Genomic DNA, 18,854 nt, shown 5'->3' on the forward strand with positions numbered 1-18,854 from the left:
GCCTGGGGCCGGGCCGTTCAGGGCCCCACAGGACAGGATGGCCGAGTCGCAGCAAGAGGCTCGGGCCCAGGGCATCGAGTGCCACGGCCAGGTACTGTTGTTCGGCAAGCTCTGGAAGCGGGATGAGTGCTGCCTGACCCTGCAGGACGTTCTGGAGCAGGCCCCAGACGATCATTCCGCCGGGCCCTCGTCCACCCGAGGCACGAGCGGCCACAGCAGCTCGGGCAATTGCGCCACGCGACGGCCCAAGCGTCCCTGCGACAGCTTGCGGAGCGGCGCCGACTGCCCGGCCGCCAAGTCCAGGCGCTGCGCCCCGAAGAGGCCGCGCGACAGGTGCAAGGCTGCGGACCCGTGCGAGAGAGTGACGGCTCCGGCTCCGTCTGAGACCTCCCGCTGCGAGGCGGCTGAGGAGCCGGCGGCTGGGTGCTGGATTCCCTGCCCCACGCCGGCGCCGCCCGAGCGCAGCTCCCGGCTGCTCCTGGTGCTGTGCCGCGCGTCGGCGCTGTTCCAACCTGCCGCGGCTGCAGCTGCTCCTGCAGCAGGTGCACGCGCGGGACCGCCGACCGCCCGCCGCGATCGTGGGCATCATCGTGCAGCCGCGGCCGGAAGAGGAGGCCGAGGCGCGCCGCCGCATGGAGACCTTGCTCTGCAGCGCCTTCGCGCCGCACAGCCCCTCGGTGGAGGTGCACACGGCCGTGTTCAGCCCCAGCCGCTCCGACTGCGCACTGGACGTCCAGGCCGCCGCCAGCCGAGGGCACAATGCCAGGGCGCGCGGCTGCGTACCCCTAGTGGATCAGGAGACCCAGACGGATGGTGAGGGGCCGAGAGCGGGCGGGTGGGAAACAGCAAGGACGGAGGGAGTGCTGTCCTGGTCCAGGGGAGAGGACAAATGCCCCAAGTCACGGTCCCTCTCCTCTACTCCACTTAACACCGGTTTGGGTGAAGATTAATTAGATTTCTCCCCCAGGTGGGCTCACTGGGCCAATGTCTGGTCAAAAGTGTTCAGATGTATTTAATGTGTAGAGTTACACTCCCCACCCCNCCACACTTTTACAAGGTACAGATTTGGGAGTTTGTAGGACCCGGCCCACCCACTCCTCTCCACATCCACTTATTCCTTGCTTGGTTCTGTTGGCTTCTCCTGTAAGAGCATCATAATTTCAGGCACCGTTCTAAGGCCTTTTCAGGTCTAATCCTCACAGCCATGCTCTGGAAGAGGTGCTCTGGCAGAATTCCTACCCCGCGCTTGAGAGCTCGCCTATCAAGGAATCCAGGCCTGTGGCCCCAGAGGGTTAACCTGTGGGTCTACAGCCCCGGACAGTGGGCTCTGGAATGAGCACCAGGTGCCTTCTGTCTCTGGAAGCCCCCTCCAGAGGCGGGCAGCAGGGAAGGAAGTGCTCTGGGCAGGGAGTGCCAATCCCCAGCTGTTCAAAGTTCTGCCAACCCTCCGACTGGTGACCAGAGCAGGCTATCCCCCCTGAGGACTAGTGACCTTTCCTGACAGGTGGGGGCCAAGGGCCAGCAGGTGTCCCCCAGCTGTAGATGTGAGCTTCAGGGCAAATGTTGACACACTTGCTCTTGGTGCCCTGGACGCAGCCAGAGGGCCGGAACCACTGGGTGTGGATTTTCACACCCTCAGAACCTTATCCTGACTTCACCTCCCCTTAGACTCAGCCTTCTCACTTTCCCAAATAGTGCTCGAGGTTGTCCTGTGGCTGCCGGGTCAGGTAGGAGAGCCCCTGGCCTGTCGACTGTTCCGTGATCCTCAGCCAAGGCCAGAAAACCCCAGTCCGTCTTTGAAAAGAACCCCTTAGTGATGCTGTCTGTGAGGTCCTTCGGCCCCCATCTTCCACGTTCAACCTGCCTTCGGCGGTTTCCTGCTTTCTGTGCCTCCTACCCTCGCCTTCCAGAAGCTTGAGTTGAGTTTCTTCTCTAGACTTTGGCCCTCCAGGGGATCCACAGTCTGGGAGTAGGGAACTCGAGAGAAGACAGGAGAAACATCACTCTAACACCAGGCAGTTTGTGATCTGGGGCTCAGGGAGGGAGGGGTCCCTTCTAGTTGGGGCTCTCGAGAAGGGTTGTATGAGGAGATGGGTCCACTTGAGATGGATCTCGATGATGGGAAGGGTTTTGACAGGGGTGGGGACTGATAGAGGGGAAAGGCTTTCACAAATGGGGGAAAGCAAGCCTCCACGCTCACGGCTGGCAAGAACTGGACAAGGTAGCAGCAAGGTGGTTGGTACGCCTAGGACCCTGGTCTGTGACGGTGTTCTAGAGGTGTCAGGCTTCCAGCTGGGAACTTGTGCTCCAGCTGGAAGGCAGAGGGGGCCATGGAAGAACTTCTAGCAAAGTATTCTTCCTCTGGGCCAACCTCTCACTCCATGAGTGCCCTCTCCCTGTTTCTTGGGCCCACGCTTATGAAAGAATCCACCCATATTTTTCTCCACTGCCATAGAAAAACTCTCTGCTCCTCCCGAAGCCTCCTCTGTGTTTCCTCCATCCCTCTCCCCAGGAACGGGGACCTGTTCTCTGTGCCATTTGGCTCCTTGGTCTGAAATGACACATTTCTTTCATCTCTACCAGGAAATACTACCCATGCGTGTTTGCCCCTTATCTAATTCATTTAAACCAGTGGTTCTCAACCAGGGGCAAGTCTCTCTCTCTCTCTCTCTCTCTCTCTCTCTCACACACACACACACACACACACACACACACGCACACACACCCCAGAGACATTGAGCCATTGTCTGTAGACATTTTTGGTTGCCACAACGGATGGGGTTTGGGGGAGGCTATTTGCTACTGGCATCTCGTGGCAGAGGCCAAGGATGCCGGTAAACTTCCTACAATACACAGGAGAATTACCTGCCTCAAACAGCAAAGGTTTATCTGGCCTCAAATGTCAATAGAGCTAAGGTGGAGAACCCCTGGTTTAAATCAAGCTGAAGCCCCAGGCAAAAGCCCACTGGTGTCTGAAAATCTAATTTTGCAGAGATAAATGCCTTAGGAGTTCCTGACATGTCTGCTAAATCTGGACAGGGTCCCTGACCCGGGCTTCCAGTCTCTCTGATTCTAAGTTGACCCCCCTAGAGGGATCCATTGCTCTTGACTTTAGAGAATTACCACCTTCTTGTAGACTCGCCTGCTCCTTGAACCTCCTTGTGCTGCTGGTCAACCAAATTCGATCCGACTTTATTGCTCTGAGCTGTCTTCCACTTCTAATCCTTGGAGCTTTTCTTAAAGAATTCAATCTTTTCCCTCAAGGGGTTTTTTTAGCCCATTGATTTTTAAGGCCTCTATAATTATCTGATTCCCTATTGCCTTGTGGAATCCTGAAATGAAAGAGCCTTGAATGGGAACATAGCCCTGTCGATGCTTCCAACCAGCCGTGTGATCTTGGAAGGTGATTTAACTTCACTAAACCTGTTTCTCTTCTGCAAAAAGAGAATCATTAAGGTCTTTTCAGGCTCTAGAATCCCTAAAATATTTTCTGTCATTTCACATTTCACATCGGGTCTGGCCTTGCGTGGAGCCACCTTCTAGCAATGTCTGCCCTAAACCCTATCCTGGGCCAAGAGCTTCACATCCCCGCCCCCAGGAGCACGGGGCTCACAGCTGAATACTCACCCACCCACCTAGCGATGCACTAGAGCGGAGGCAGAATCTTCTGGTGTGAACACACTCGATGTTGCAGTCATAGTGTGAAGTTTAGGATTGTCTTTTTAAAATGCCTTATCCGCTTCCATCCTGAAAGGAAAATCATATTTTTACCTTCAAGAAATATTCATAGTCCCCTAATTGACCCGATGAGTTTGGAATTTGAGAGGTAGTCGTTGTTGCCGCAAATAAGTTCAAAGAAAGTGTAGTTTTCCAAACCACTATTTTATAGGGACAATTCTTTTGTCAAAAGCAAGGGTTCTTATCAAAGTTGGGGATCCCCAGCCCCTTCCCACAGTGGGGAGGGCAGGTTTTTGGAAGAAGGGAGAAGCTACTTTAAGATCTTCTGAATGGGGAGGGAACAGCTGAGATGGGAGAAACCTGTGGACCTCCCGTGGACCCCCAAATCTTCAGTAAAGTTACCTAAAACTCACAGAATGCATGGTGAAGTGGTTTGTTTGGCTTTGGTGTGTGGAAACCGGTGACAGAGCTGAGCGTCACAGCCAGGGTGTCTAAGAGCGAAACCGAGATGCGTAGGGACCCAGGAACACACCAGCAGAGAGGTGCCTGAAGGAGGCAGCTTCGTGGGGGTCCAGGATGTCGCAGTCCCTGTGGCCAGGCTGACCCGGGTCCCTGAGGGCCCAGCAGCCGCCCTCTGCCCGTCCCAGTCCCTGGGGAGCAGGAAGGACAGCAGGCTGGTGCGGGCAGAGAAGACTGTCCCCAGAGCCCTGCCATAGGAACCACCCTGGCTTTTGTGACCTCACAGGAGGGGTGCAGGTGACTGTTCTCTGTGGGGCTTAGGTCCATCCCGAGGCCAGAGCCTTCCCCCAGGGCAGGGGCAAGCGGCCCCTCCAGGAGGGAGCCGGAAGATTAGGCAGCTCTATGTAGGTCCACGTTTAGGTGAAGAGAACCCACCATGAGGAAGGGCAAAAAGAAGAAGCCGGAGTCCAGACGCCATGGCTCCACCTCACAGCGTGCCAGCTCCGAGTCCACGCCACAGCACGCCAGCTCCGAGTCTACACCACAGCAGCCCAGCCCCAGATCTACCCCCCAGCCCAGCCCCGGATCCACCCCCCAGCCCAGCCCCAGCTCTACCGTGCAGCAGCCCAGCCCCGAATCCACCCCCCAGCAGCCCAGCCCCGGCTCAACCCTGCAACCCAGCTGTGAATCCACTCCCCGACAGTCTACACCCCAGGCTCTCCCAGCTCCCGAATCCAACCCCTCCACCAGGGGCCTGGCGCCTCAGGACACTAACACCAAAGCATCCTCTCGATCCAGGAAAACAGGTGGGCAGGCTTCTAACTCAAGAACTTCTAGCCTTCCTGCTGATGGAGTCCTAGGGTCGGTCCCCCAGAGGCGGGTTCAGTTCGGGTAGTGGTGCATGGTTGATGTGTCTTCTGGAACTGTGCTGGTGAATTGTGAGGGTTTGGGGTTTTGTTTTTATGCAGGAGACCAGGATTCCTGGATTTTACCATTCCTCACCATCCTGAGTCTCAATGAAGGAGGCGGCCACACATACATGCTGACATTGCACTTGGCTCGGTGGTGATACTAACTTATTAGGAGTCAGAAGTGCCGTGTGGCTGCTCATAGATAAAAACTGGGGATGTGTTAATAGAAATATATGGTTTAGGACAAGGGAGGTGGTCATACTCCGTCCTCATCAGGCTATCATCCTTGTGGGCTGTAAAAGATGCCCAGCAATCTAGTCCAAAGAAGATAATGGGGGATGAGGGGGTGGGAAAGCAAGAACCATTTGATGTAGGGGATTTGGTTGAAGGAATTGGAGGAAATCTGTCTGTCAAGTAAAAGATGTGAGTAGACTTGTTCTGTGTTGCCCTCCGATGTCTATGGGTTGCCAGATAAAATATAGGACCCCCAGTAAAATTTGAATTTCAGATAAACAACAAACAATTTTTTCATGTAAATGTGTCCCAGATATTGCATGGGTATTCTGTATTTTTATCTGCAAAATCTGGCAACCTTACCCACGGAAGACACTAGAGACAGGGAGATTTCTGCTCAACACAAAGATGTTCCCAACAATTAGGTCTGTCTGCAAATGGAATGGCTGTCTAGGAAAAGTGGTCCTCCACCTAGTTGGGTAGCCAGAGTCTGAATGAGCATTGGATTGGGAATTCAAGTGGAGTTTAGGAGACAGGATGGTTAATACTACTACTAACTACTACTACTAATAATAATAATAATGGTAGTAACTAACAGTTACCATCGAGCATTTATCATGTACCTAGCATTCAGCTCAGCTGTCTGTGTGAATCTTCCCGTTTAACAGTCCTATAAAGGAAGTATTATCATCATGCTTTCCCTTTTATAGATGGGGGAACTGAGGCTCAAAGAAATCAAACAACACACTCACGAGCAGGCACTGACAGCACTGAGAGCGGGACCTCTATCTATTCTGACTCCATAATCCTTACTCTTTTTTTTTTTAAGATTTTATTTATTTATTTGACAGAGACAGAGACAGCCAGCGAGAGAGGGAACACAAGCAGGGGGAGTGGGAGAGGAAGAAGCAGGCTCATAGCAGAGGAGCCTGATGTGGGGCTCGATCCCACAATGCAGGGATCACGCCCTGAGCCAAAGGCAGACGCTTAACCGCTGTGCCACCCAGGTGCCCCCGTAATCCTTACTCTTAACTGCTGCATTGACCTTCTGGTCCCAAGAGCCCTGTGGTTTCCCCAGGAGGAAGAACACCCTTCTCTGAGCTTCTCTTGGCTTCACCATGAGCCATTGCCAGTGGCTCTATGGTCCTGAGCAGGCCACACTGTCTGGACCACAGTTTATTCCTCAGGGATGGTGTGGATATAAACTACACGTGATATGTGAGTGAGAGAGGTAGCTCCAAGCAGTCGCTGGGACAACGGTATTTCCGTGGCTAACAATCAATTCATTCTTAACATGTAGAAATGGTTTGGAGTGTTACATATTGCATATATTGTGATCATCAACCACTGACGGAAACGCTTCTGGATTACGGCCTTCAGAACTGATATCTGTAGAAAGCAAAATGTTCCATCCCCGCATCTTTTAAGGAATGTGTGTGGTTCACCCCTAGGGAGGAATTCCGCTTATTGAGAAAGCCAAGCAGGAGACAGGGTGGCCCATCCATGGTTACAGTGGACACCTTGCACTTCTCTGCCAGAGGAATGTTGGTGATAAGGGATGAAGGCCTGTACATAAGGGCGCCATTTTCTAAAATCCAAATCTTTTTTTTAAAAGGATTTTATTTATTTATGTAAGGTGGGGAGGGGCTGAGGGAGAGGAAGAAGGAGCATCTCAAGCAGTTTCCGAGCCAAGTGCAGAGCCCAACATGGGGCCTGATCCCACGACCCTGAGATCATGACCTGAGCCAAAATCAAGAGTCAGACACTTGACTGACTGAGCCACCCAGGCACCCCTAAAATGCAAATCTTTTTGGATACAGAAAACACTGTAGTTTCAGAAAGTATTAGCCTTCCACTAAAATGGCTGTAATCAAAAGATGGACAATAACAAATGTTAGGGGAAGCTATGGAGAAACTGAAACCCTTGTCCATGGCTGGAGGGAACATAGAATGGTGCAGCCAACGTGAAGTTACCATATGACCCAGCAATTCCACTCCGGGGGACATACCCAAGAGAATTGAAAACAGAGGATCCATACAAAAACTTGCACGTGAATGTTCACAACAACATTAGTAATGATAGCCAAGAAGTGGGACAAACTCACTACCAACTACCTGATGAATGGGTAAAAAACATGTGGTATGTCCATACGACGGAATCCTATCTGGCACCACTGACACATGCTACAACGTGGGTGAGCCTCAGACACATTAGGCTAAGTGAAAGAAGCTAGCCCACCAAAGCCCACCTGTTGTATATGATTCCATTTCTGAAATGTGCAGAATAGGCAAATCCGTTGCCCGGAACTGAGGGTAGGTGGGGAAAGGTAATGACCACTGATGGCCATGGGGTTTCCTTGGGGGTGGGAATAAAAGCGTTCTGGAATTAGACAGTAATGATGGTTTTACACCTTCGTTAATATACCAAAAACCACTGAACACTTTAAAGGGTAAATTTTATGCCACAGGAATTCAATGTCTATTTTTGTAAAAAATTTGACAAAGAAAAAAGATAAGGCTTGCCCTTTAGAATCCCTTCCTTCCCCATTCCAGAGAAGGTATCTGCCGTGGGCAGGTCTAAGGAGGAGCGGGCGGCGTCTGCCAGGTTGATCACTGGCTTCATGGAGCCTACGTTGGATGAACGTGTAGCTGTGTCAAGAAGCCAGGACTGAAGTCATTACACGAGGAGGGAACCATCCAGCCAGAAGTCCTGCTGTGCAACAGCCGACGGCACCATCTCTGAGTCCCACTGGCATCCTTAGCAGAGGACAAACAGGAGAGAAGTTTGGGAAAGTGTTTCCAGGACTGTAACTGGAGCAGCCGCTGTCTTCTGGATTAATCAACAAACCCCAGAAGAATGGACCGTGTTCCAGTGGAATCTCAGGTCCGCTCTCCTGCTGCTGTCATTTTCTGTCAAGTCCACGGAAGGAGCACTGAACAAGTTAGAAGCCCTGAGCTGAGGCCCACTTCTTCAAATCTACTTGTTACAAGGCATCCCATCTATTCCTTGAGCCTCAGTTTCCCTGTTTGTAAACTGAGAATAAAAAATAATGGCGCCATTATTTCAAAATGGCCTAGGGAGCTCCAGTCTGTAAAACAACCAGTTTCCCCTGTGGCTAGTCTTCTCTCCCGTGTCTCCATAGCTCTCCCCAGCCTCCTGGAGGCAGGGGGTCCCTCATCACTCTCCTTCTCTGTCCATCCAGGGGCTGTGACTCGTGCGGGCCCACGGGCCTTCTGTTCCTGTTCCACTTGCCCCGGCAGCTCGGCTTGCTGGTGTCGCCTGGGCCTGTGTCACAGCCGCATCTTTGATGTCCTCCTTCCTCGGGCCTGGCCCACCATGCCAGGGAGAGGATCCCCAAGCCTCCTCACTTTCTACAGGTTCTGGAGCGTGTGGGGGGGCTGGACCCTCGGGGCACTCGGTTCTCAGGGCCGGCTTTGCCCTGGACCCTGTTAGTCGCCATGTTGTAACTTCTTCTTGGGAATCCCAGGCAGAAAGGAAACCTCTCTGGGGTGACCACTTCCCGGGGTTTGGCACCCTGCCCTTTCTGACCAGACCTATGCCCTGGGGAGCCCCACCTGCACAGACAGACCAGTTTTCTTCCCTACCGGGAATTGCTTCCTTGGGAGGCTCGCATTTCTTTTCTCCATGGGCGCACTCCTTCCTCAGAGTAGACTCCCTGACAGCCCTTAGTAAAGTCCCTGTCACTCAGAGCTTTGTGATTAAATGCTCTGTTGGGCCACTGGCCTCCTTCTGTGGCCCATACCATAGCTGAGAGCTCCAGGCGCTTGACCTGCATATGAATTTCCCCCAGAATTTAGTGATAAATACTGATTGCAACTCACATGGCCCATTGGTAAGAGCAAGACCTCCAGCGCCTTCAGAGGGCTTCGTGCAATTTCTGGCAGTCTCCACAGGGGACGTGCCCCAGGCTGGTCTGTCGGTGGCAGGGCAGTCTCCCACCGCATCAACCCTAGTACCTGCCCTTCCTTTCCTCTCCCATGAAGCCATCAGGAGAAAGCCCCCTGGTGGCTGCTGCTTCCCCTCATGGGAAGACCCCTGTGCAGAAAACCAGACTGTAGACATCAGTCTGCTTTCCCAGTGGTGCAGGGCTATGTGCGTCCCTCTGCCCCAGCTCTGCGCCCGAGAGTAGCTGCGCCTGTACTCAGGGCCTCACCGATGTCCACGAAGAGGCTTCCAGCTTGGGGATCTCACACCCCTAAACCAGGAGCCGAGCACACCCCTCACCCTCTTCCCGCTCCTCTTCCTGGTCTCTCCCCCACCAAATGCCCTCTCCTGTCCATCGTTGAAAAGCACCATCTCTCAGACATAAGAGAAGCAAACAGATACCCAGGTGTGTTGGGAGAACATGTGTAGAGCTAAAAATACTCTACAATCCGGTAAGTCCCATCAAGGATCGACCTGCCCAGCACTCACTCCTACTGATTTCCTCCCACGCCCTTAGTACTTCTGTCCATCTGGCCTCGAGCCGTGCCATGGATTCGTATCACTTTAAAACCAACAGGTGGGAACACCTCCTCGGCGTAGGATACTAGGCGCTATGAGGAAAACCAGAACAGGGAATCCGACCCTTTACAATCGTACAGTCTACGTGGCAAAGCTGAGACGTGTACATTTAGAAACTAAGATGGAAGCCAGGAAGTGACGCCTGCCCCATAGGCGTTCAAAGCTTCAGGAATAGAAGGTGCTCACTCCAAAGTCGGGTTCCACAGGGACTTTGTAGTGTCAACGGTTTCTACCTATGCTGAGTCTAGAAGAGTCTTGGGACCCTCCCGTGGCTTACCATGAAAAGAGAGAGCTTTCTAGGTGGAGGGAAAGGTAAAAGCAAGGCGGCTCAGCATGAGGGACGGGAGGAGGAGGGGCAGAGGCGCAGTCTGGCCGGGGTGAGACCTGTAGTCTCAATTCTGCTCAAATTACAGCACCAGCTTCCATGATCTTTACATTTCTCCGTGCAGTGGAAGGTTGGATCTTGGCTTTAGATAAATACACGTCACATTAAACAAGATTCCCTACTTTAGCAGGATTGTTGCCCAAAAGGATATTGCGTTTTGTGAAAGCCTTCCTCACAGTCATTAGCACGATGGTACAGCTTCCTCACCTGTGTGGTCGGCGTCACACGTGGCTTCCTCAGATTCTTCTCCAAAATGGAGCCTCACGATAGAACCTACTTCACAGGGTTGTTATAAGGCTTGAGGAAGACACTGGGTGTGAGATGGTTAGCATGGGGCCTGGCGCATGGCAGCCTTAACCGCCTTCATATCCTGCTCCCTGAGAGTCCCAGCAAAGAGCTGGCATCCCGGGCTTGCCCGTCCTCAGAGGCAGGGGTCCTGTGGCAGGGAGTCATTGGATGGGGTGGGCAGAGTTGTATTCCCTTGAGAGGAGCATCAGTGGCGGGGAGATGGGCGTTGCTGAAATCCTGAGGGGACCCTACAATTCCTGCTTCCCCTGTCCGCAGACAGGCGCTAGAGTCCAGCTGCCCCCAACCTGTGGGCTTTCTGTTTTGCTCTACAGAAAACCTACAAGGAAACACTCCACTCATCGTAATTCGCGTGCTCCAAGCTCTCGGGACTGCTGCTGTGGCTCTGGGGGCCCTAGGAGCTGCCTATTACACCATTGAATCCTTGTGAGCAAACCCCCAGGCCCACGGTCCGGCAGGTACGTGGACCCCCTTTGCTCCCACGCCCCCTGGCAGGGGTAACCCTCAAGCCCACTGGGTCACTGTGCCTGCAGTGCAGGGCCGAGGGAGTGTCTGTCCCTTCTCGGAATAAAGGAGGAATTTATGAGTGGACCAAGCCCCCAGCCTCTCAGGGAAAGCTTAAGAACTGAGTGACTTTCTGGCCTCAGGGTCACGTGGCACGGCTCTCTCAAGCAGCCCTGACACTCTTGATGATTCTAGACCCATTATTGGGATTGTCAAATCAGAGTTCCCCCCAACCCCCACTGGTGGGGCGTTCCCTAGTCACAGATCCCAGACAGGAAGAAGCCAGAGGGGTGGAACAGAGGTTCCCGACCCTCTTCGGGACCGCCTTTGGAACTTTCTCCCTGTTAAGAGAACTTTCCCTTCTGAAGTGCTACTTATCTTTCATGGCCTCGTCCCATTGCTTCCATAAGCTCTTCCCCCACTGCAGTTCCAGTGATTTCTCCCATCTTTTTAACACTGTTTTTTCCAGCCTATTCCATCCTGTATTGTGGATGATTTTTTGGTACCTGTGTGACCTGTCTCTGCAGCTATATTGCAAGATCCTGGAGGGCAGGGAGCGTGCCTTACACAGCATCTCCAGTCCTCCCCTGTCTCGAGCCAGGCTTCTAGGGGCGGAGCCTGAGACAGGAATTTGGGTGCAGAGGATTTATAAGGGAAAATGGGAATGAGAGGTTAAGAGAGGACAGAGGAAGGAGTAGAGCAAGGAGGAGGTCTCTGCTGGAGTCCAGCCTCAGCCTGATCCCAGGGGAGCTCTGGTGCGTGAATTACATCACAGACCCTGTCTCACCATGGGGCAAGAAGATTGGCCTTCTGTGCCCCCCATCGTTGAATCATTGGCAATAGGGGCGGGCCTAGGGAGTGTATGTCTTTGTGGAAAAGCAGATCCTGTTTGTCGTCCCCTGAGAACAAGTTCCTGGGGAAGGAGGTGGCTCTGAGCTGTTAGCTGCCAACATTCACGGTTCACGGGACTGGGGAATGGATGCCCCAGCCCAGAAAGGGGATCTGGGTGGGCGCCAAGAGCACCCACAGGTGTCCCCATTGCCAAATCCACCAGCTGTGAGTGCCTAATAATGGGGGGTAGTCAGCTGGTAATGGCAGCTTTTCAACCCACCCCCAGACCTCCACCAGCCGCAGGAATGGGCGGGGAAGGGCCACAGTAGGGCATGTGCTCAAAGTATCTCAGAAGCCCGACCCAAAAAGTAAACTCACCATCTGCTCGGGGGCTCTGCTGCCTGATCAAGGGACTTTCGTGGAAGAAAGGAAGCACCTTAGGCTTCATGAAATACCACGGTAGCTGAGAGCCTCAGTTTCCCCATCTGTAAATAAGGAAGATCATGGGACCTCTGTCTTGAGATTGCTGGAGTATGAGATAAGGTGCTCAGAGGGCAGGGCTGGCCAGCTGGCTGGTCTTGCTACTATCACCATCGTGGGAGCGGTCGGAAAGATGCAGGCTTGGGAGTCAGAGCTGTAGGCTCCAGTCGTGGCTCTGCTACGTGGTGGCTGGGTCATAGGGGGCGCATCACCCAACTTCTGTGAGAGGCACGTCACTGCGAAAGAAGGAAGACTAGTAACTACCTCCAGGGGGGATGGTTCTGGGGATTAAATGAGGGGATGTTCAGACACACCAGGCCGGTCACAGGGGTTGGGTAGGTGGTGATGACCGGCAGTCTGAAGAATGCCCCTGAGCTAAAGCAGTTTGTCCTAGAGGCTCCTTACAACAGGGCCCATGGTGTCCCCTTGGGTCCTGTCACTGGCAGCAGGCAAGCGTGAGGTCAGATCCCCTCCTACCTCCAGTATATCTGGGGCCTGGAGCAAGTTCCTTAACTCCCGCCATCTTCCTCTTGTTAAATGGGGGTAATACCTCTCACTGGGTTGTTGGGGGAGCGGGTGGAAAATACGCATATCGAACACTTAGCAGAGGGCTCCCCCCAATAGATGAGGCACAGCTGCCCAATCAGCATCATCATCACCTCTTACCTCAGTGTTCCCCAAGCTCGGCCGACTTTGATACCTGCAATATCCTTCCTCCTTTTAAAATTAGCTTTCTTTTTAACTTAGATGCATTTATTTTCAAGGAAAATTTAAGCCTGGCCATAAATGGAAAATCCTATCGCTCGCCATAAAAAGACTTACAGTAGATATAAATCCAAAATGTCATGGAATTCTAGCTGATGAGGGTGCCTGAGAAAGGCTCAGCTCCCGAGGCAGTGCCCTGTGTGTTCCAAGGACACGCGTTGGACATTAAGACTGGCAGCTCCACGATGGGACGCTGTCTTTCAACGCTTTAACCAGGGTTGAAAGATGAATGGCAGGGATCCCGGTTTCTTAATGTGGCATCAGCACCTCCATAGTTCACACAGCACTGAGCCCCGCGTGGAGGGGCCCAGGGAAGGGAGGAGGGAGACGGCTGACAGCAAGGAGGGCTAGCGAAGCGGTTGTGGGGAGGGGAAAAATGGGAGGAGGGGAGTAGAATGGAACCCCATCCAGGGCCTGGAGTAGGTCACACCCTGGCACTGAGAGTGAATCTGTGGCAAAGCCCACAAGACTCCCCGGAAACTGAGGCTATGAGTGTGTTGGGGGTTCTAGTGGCCCATGAGGAGTCTATGTCGCTGACGTCACTTATCAAACTTACAAATGCATGTGAGGCATGAACTTCACAGAGCTCAGTTCTTCCTTCTGCTCTGAGGGGTGACTCCTTATGTCTTCTGAGGTTGGGCCCCTTGCCGGGATGCAGGGCTGGGGTGCTGCTTTCTTAGGGCCAGATAGAACCAGCCCAGGGACAGAACACCCACTTGACGGGCTGGTGCTCCCAGGGACAGACTTCCTCTCTCCACCAAGAGTTGTCCCATGACCACTCCAGTTTCCCTTGAGGGAGAGGGAGACTGTGCCGCCCACCCTGCATGGCCTGAAACGGGCTCCTTCTCAGGCCCCACAGCCCATGCCTGGCAATTCTGATGAGGTGGCCTTTCCCCCATGTGACCCACTGCTTTTGTCAAACTGCTGTTTCAGCACTGGGATGGAATGCTTATTGGCACTGGGGCACTTGAAATGTGTGGGGTTTTTTTTAAGATTTTATTTATTTATTTGACAGAGATAGAGACAGCTAGCGAGAGAGGGAACACAAGCAGGGGGAGTGGGAGAGGAAGAAGCAGGCTCATAGCAGAGGAGCCTGATGTGGGGCTTGAACCCATAACGCCGGGATCACACCCTGAGCCGAAGGCAGACGCTTAACCGCTGTGCCACCCAGGCACCCCTGAAATGTGTTTTAACTGACCTCAGCAAGGCCTGACTTCTTCCAGACTTGCTTCTGCCAGAGCCTGAGCTCCAGCGTCCCATCCCATCGCTCAGTGGCCACTAAGAGTCTGAGGTCTGATTATGGTACCACCAGCAGGGGGCAGGAGAGGACTTTCTAGAAGCCTAGAAGTTGCAGTGACAGCTCCTGGACACTAGTCAACCACAGTGTGTCCCACCCCAACTCCCCACGGTCCCCCGCACAAACCCCTGTGCATGGCAGTACTGACCATGTGCCGGGCACCACACTGGGGACTGTGAGACATGATGACACAGTGGGACACGGATGACCAAGTCCACCAACAGACTTGGAAGTCTGGTAAAGTTGTGGATCTAGGCTGGCCAAGTTTCCCAGGCAAAGGAAGCAAGGCATAATAATTCCCATGGAGACCCGAATGCTTATCTGACATCCAAGCTAGAAGGCAGAGTCCAGATGAGGAGAAAGAGTGCTCATTGGTTAAATAATGCATTCATTCATTCATTCAATATGTCTTGGGTACCTACGCTGTGTTATAGGAGTAAACCAAGACCGACAAAAGATCCATCCCCCATCCAGGAAGCCTGCATTCCAGTGGGCACAGACAGACAGTGGACAAGTTAATGAATAAACAAGATCCCTTGATTTGGTGACAAGTGTTATCAAGGAAATAAAGTATAAAATTGATCTGATAAAGAGCAGAGAAGGGCAGGTGAGCAGGAGAGGATGCTGCTGACCATAGGCTGGTCTGTGAAGGCCTCTCTGAACTGAGACACCTATGGCAGAAGGAGCCAGAAGATGCAATTCTGGGGGAAGAACGTTCTTGCAGACAGAACAGATCCAATAGTTAGGCAGGAAGGAACCTGACATGTTTGGGGACCAGAGAAGAGGCTAATATGTTTGGAGCTCTGGTGGTCAGGATGCCACTGTCAGGAACCAAAGTCAGGCAGGGCCTCGAGGATTTCTATTGTGTTCTAGATGTCTCTCAAGCTGTTGGTTTCGATCTCAAAGATTTCAAAACAATTGCAGTGCCTGTTGCACAGAGGATGGGGAAGGGGGAGGAGGACCAGGTGGGAAACATCTGCACTGGCCTGTGCAGGCAAAGATGGCACTTGGACCAGGGGGTGGCTGTGGAGGGGAAAGTGACCAGGGACCTTATGGGGCCAGAACCAGCAAGTCCTGCTGATAGATTGGATGAAGCGATGAGGGAGCAGGAAGCCTCAAGGATGACTTCTGGGGTACCATTGCCGGAGGCACAAGCACAGGAGGGGATGGAAATGAAGAGTTCTCTTCTGTTGTTACTGTTGAGATGTTGGACTACCAAATGGACATGTCATGGAGGCAGATGGATACATGGAAGTCACCGGAAGAGCCGGGTCTTAGCTCTAAGCGTGGGAGTGATTAGTAAGAGCTGAGATCCACAGCCACAGGCAGTGGGTAAGATGACTCAGGGAGAAGGCATAAATAGAGCCAAGAGCCAGGAACTGAGGCCAGGAAGATGCCATTTAGAAGCCTGGTAGGGAAGGAAGGTGCCAATGGAGAAGACACCTGCTGTGGGTTTGCTCTGGGTCTAGGCAAGCAGGCAGGGTCCCAGTAAGTTCTCAGAGATAGGGAGAGCTGGTAGGTTCAGGTCAACAAGTGGTGTCCACAGGCAGGGAAAGGCAGCAAAGAGACAAGAATCTCAGCAGAAGGGGCTGGTGAGCAGGGCTAGGACCTCTGACCATAAGGATCCTGCTACTACATTTCTGTTTGTCTTCTGTTCCTCACAGAGTGTGGACAGACAGACATGTGCTTCCCTATCCTGGTGCCAGGACCCACCCCCAACTGTAAAGTGAACAGAAGGGGGGCCCTGCCCCAGCACCCAGGTTCACGGCCTCTTCGCCTCTTGGCTGGGTGAGCTGATCCAGGTGCTTCCCAGACTCGCCCTTCCTAGGCATCCTGCATTTTCAACCACTACCCGCATGCTGATCTTTTCTGGTGCAAAAAGCTTTCACTGCCTCATGAGAAGAATGCCTTAGCTTGAGAGCTGAATGAAATGTACCCACCTCCAATAGTTAGTAAATAGTTGGTAAACTAGAAAGTGTTCCGCTCTGACTTCTCTTAATTGAGCTGTAAAATCGGAAGTGGGAATTGGTAGGTTTCCAAATGCCACGAGGCATTTTAAGACTCGATTTGATAAGTGGACTATGGGTTAGATTTTTTGGTGCTACAAATTTCAGAAAACCTAATTCAAAATGATAATAAGGAGATTATCTCAGAGAACACTGGGGAAGCAGCAGGGATGGTTAACTCAACAGGGTCAGCAGGGACCTGGGGACTTATCCAGCTTTCAGCCCTGACACCCCTCAACAGAGGAGGGGCAAATTCCCCTCAAGAGCAGATGGCTGGAAGAGTTCCCAGATTTCCACCCTCATACCTGACCTTCAGAAGCAGGGGCAGTCCGCCTCATCCTAATGTCCCTTCTTGGGTTAAGAAGCTTGTCCCAGAAGCTCCTGCCCCTGGCATACTTGCCTCTAATTGGGGTGACATGCCCCTGAATTGGGTCTCATGCCTCTTCTTCAACAAATTAATGGCATAGGGAATCAAATTATCATGACTGGATTAGACCAAGCCAGAGCTCCCCCTATAATTCTACCCCGGGTCTGGGGCTGAGTTTGCTTCCCTGTGCCGGGCAAAAGAGTAGAGAGCATCCAAACTGGGTGGGACCCCTGCCAGCAGCAGCCACTACAAGAGGCAGGAGTGTTTTAGAAGGTGATACAGTAGACAAGGGAAGGATGAACTCCAGTGGCCAGACCCGTTGGCTTGGACAAGTGCTTGAACCCCGGAAAGCCCCCGAGGGTATGTGAAAGTCAGTGTGTGCGTGTGTGGGGGAGGTGCACTGGGTCATCCAGAGTTCCAGAGGCTCAGCAATTAGACCCTGAGGAAGGGAAATAGTTTGGTGTCCTTCTCAGTCCAGAGACTAAACCATCTAATGGCAGTGGCAAAGCCTCCTCTCTGGGAAAATGTGTTTCTAGAATCTTCTTTCTTAAAGCTTAGTAAGCCCCTCTCACTGGGAGTGAGGAGGCACTCAAAGCAAGGGGCTGCGTGCGTCCCTTCTCCTTTTGGGCACTGAGCATAGTAAAATTCACCACCAGGGCCCAGTTTTGGGGGAGTGAGGCTCAACCGCAGCTGCTGGGGGCTGTGGGGGAGGGGAGGGGAAAAGAAGGCGCCAATGTTGACTGAGCCAAGTCTGAGCCAAGCACTTCGCATAAGCGCCTTACAGCCTGTAGGAAAACACCAGGCTCTGAGTGGTTGTGTTTGGACGAAAAGGAGAGTGGACAAGAGAATGGAAGAAATCTGAATCCTAAATAATTTATTTTTCCACAAGAGGATCTTAACTGCTAAACCCTCCTCACCCACGGGGATGTAACACTGGAAAGCCACCAAAATTCCAAGGTCATGGAATGTTGTCGAAACTAATGGCTCTGTCCTTATTTTTCTTACAGATCCAGTTTCCATCAAGGATCTCTCTTGTCACCAAAATAGAACAAAAAAAAAAAAGAAAAAGAATTCTGTTTCATTAGTGTGTTTTACCCAGAGACACAAAGTTGGACTTGGCAAATGGGTTGGGAAATAAGTGTGGGATGACTTTGTAGACCCCCAGGCAAACAAGGGTGGGGTCTGCCTGTTCCCGTTGGGGACCACAGACCCCAGGGGGGCAACTTTCTCTGCCTGTATTCACAGAACAAACTGCTTCTAATTTTCCCACTCTGAAAGCAAGAATTCTACAACTCGGTTCAATACCTAACATAACCGGTCGACTGCACTTCTGTCCAGTGGTAACCCCGGTTAGTGGGAACAGGAGGAAGGCGCTGGCCCCTTCCCAGGCCTGCACCTCGGGGAACAGAGGCCCCGTGCCCGGGAACACTCTGTCTCTGGGAAATGGCTTCATTTGGCTTCACCTGTGATGGGAGAGGCGCAGGGACAGGGCAAGGGACGACTTGCAGCCCTGCGGTCTGTCCGTGACTTCGCTGCACCCAGCCAGAGCCTGGAGGGTCTTGAGCAGCTGAGGCAGACGTCTCAGCTCAAAGTGATCCCAGGAAACACTAGGAGGGGCAAAGGGTGTGAAACAGAGAAGAGACAGTCAATTCAGGGACAGTGACCACTGGGGACAACTGAAGCTTAGATGATCTGGGGGGAAGGGGAGGGGGCGGGGGAACAAACCACATACCTCAGAGGAATCCTGGCAGAGGCGGGGTGTCTATACACCCATCCCGTTGGTCCTCAGTGAAGGGCTGCCAGAAGGGAGGTGGTTAATTCCCCCCGGGGACTTTTGTCCAATCCACAGATGACGCTCCCGGGCAAAGAAATGTAGGTGGCTACGGTTGGGAGTCCAGAATGCACTGAAGCCCTCAGTCATGGCCAGGGGATATGAGGGGGTGGTTAATGGGGAGGAGGACAGCTCTGAACTCAAGTGAGTACATAGAGCCATGCCCAAGGTATCTGCAGCTCCTCTGAGAGCTGGTCAGGCTGGGAGCCAGCAGGACAGCCCTTGAGGAGACAGGGACCTGGCCTACTTGCAACGGGGAAAGTGGGATTGGGCAA

At 52.8% G+C, this 18,854-nt stretch overlaps 1 protein-coding gene and 1 long non-coding RNA gene across 2 annotated transcripts; one reads left to right on the forward strand and one right to left on the reverse strand.

The window, feature by feature from the left end:
- Positions 1-1,088: 1,088 nt before the first annotated feature.
- Positions 1,089-4,353, reverse strand: LOC109489341. The gene is made up of 3 exons (XR_002142299.2): positions 4,092-4,353; positions 3,628-3,747; positions 1,089-1,977 (listed from the first exon to the last, which is right to left on the reverse strand). It is a non-coding gene; the product is annotated as an uncharacterized LOC109489341 (long non-coding RNA).
- An 81-nt stretch (positions 4,354-4,434) lies between these two features.
- SPATA3 (spermatogenesis associated 3) lies at positions 4,435-17,790 on the forward strand. The gene is made up of 4 exons (XM_019797726.2): positions 4,435-4,943; positions 8,486-8,660; positions 10,813-10,956; positions 17,756-17,790. The coding sequence occupies exons 1-3, from the start codon at positions 4,574-4,576 to the stop codon at positions 10,916-10,918; spliced, it is 651 nt and encodes a 216-aa protein (XP_019653285.1). The 5' UTR covers positions 4,435-4,573; the 3' UTR covers positions 10,919-10,956; positions 17,756-17,790.
- Positions 17,791-18,854: the final 1,064 nt, after the last annotated feature.

This window comes from Ailuropoda melanoleuca, chromosome 2, assembly GCF_002007445.2.
Source record: "Ailuropoda melanoleuca isolate Jingjing chromosome 2, ASM200744v2, whole genome shotgun sequence".
NCBI classification, from domain to species: Eukaryota; Metazoa; Chordata; class Mammalia; order Carnivora; family Ursidae; genus Ailuropoda; species Ailuropoda melanoleuca.

Coding starts and splice junctions, on each gene's coding strand:
- SPATA3 (XM_019797726.2), top strand. CDS start 4,574: ATGAGGAAGGGCAAAAAGAAGAAGCCGGAGTCCAGACGCCATGGCTCC. Junction 4,944..8,485: donor CTCTCGATCCAGGAAAACAG/GTGGGCAGGCTT, acceptor CTGTCCATCCAG/GGGCTGTGACTCGTGCGGGC. Junction 8,661..10,812: donor AGCCTCCTCACTTTCTACAG/GTTCTGGAGCGT, acceptor TTTGCTCTACAG/AAAACCTACAAGGAAACACT.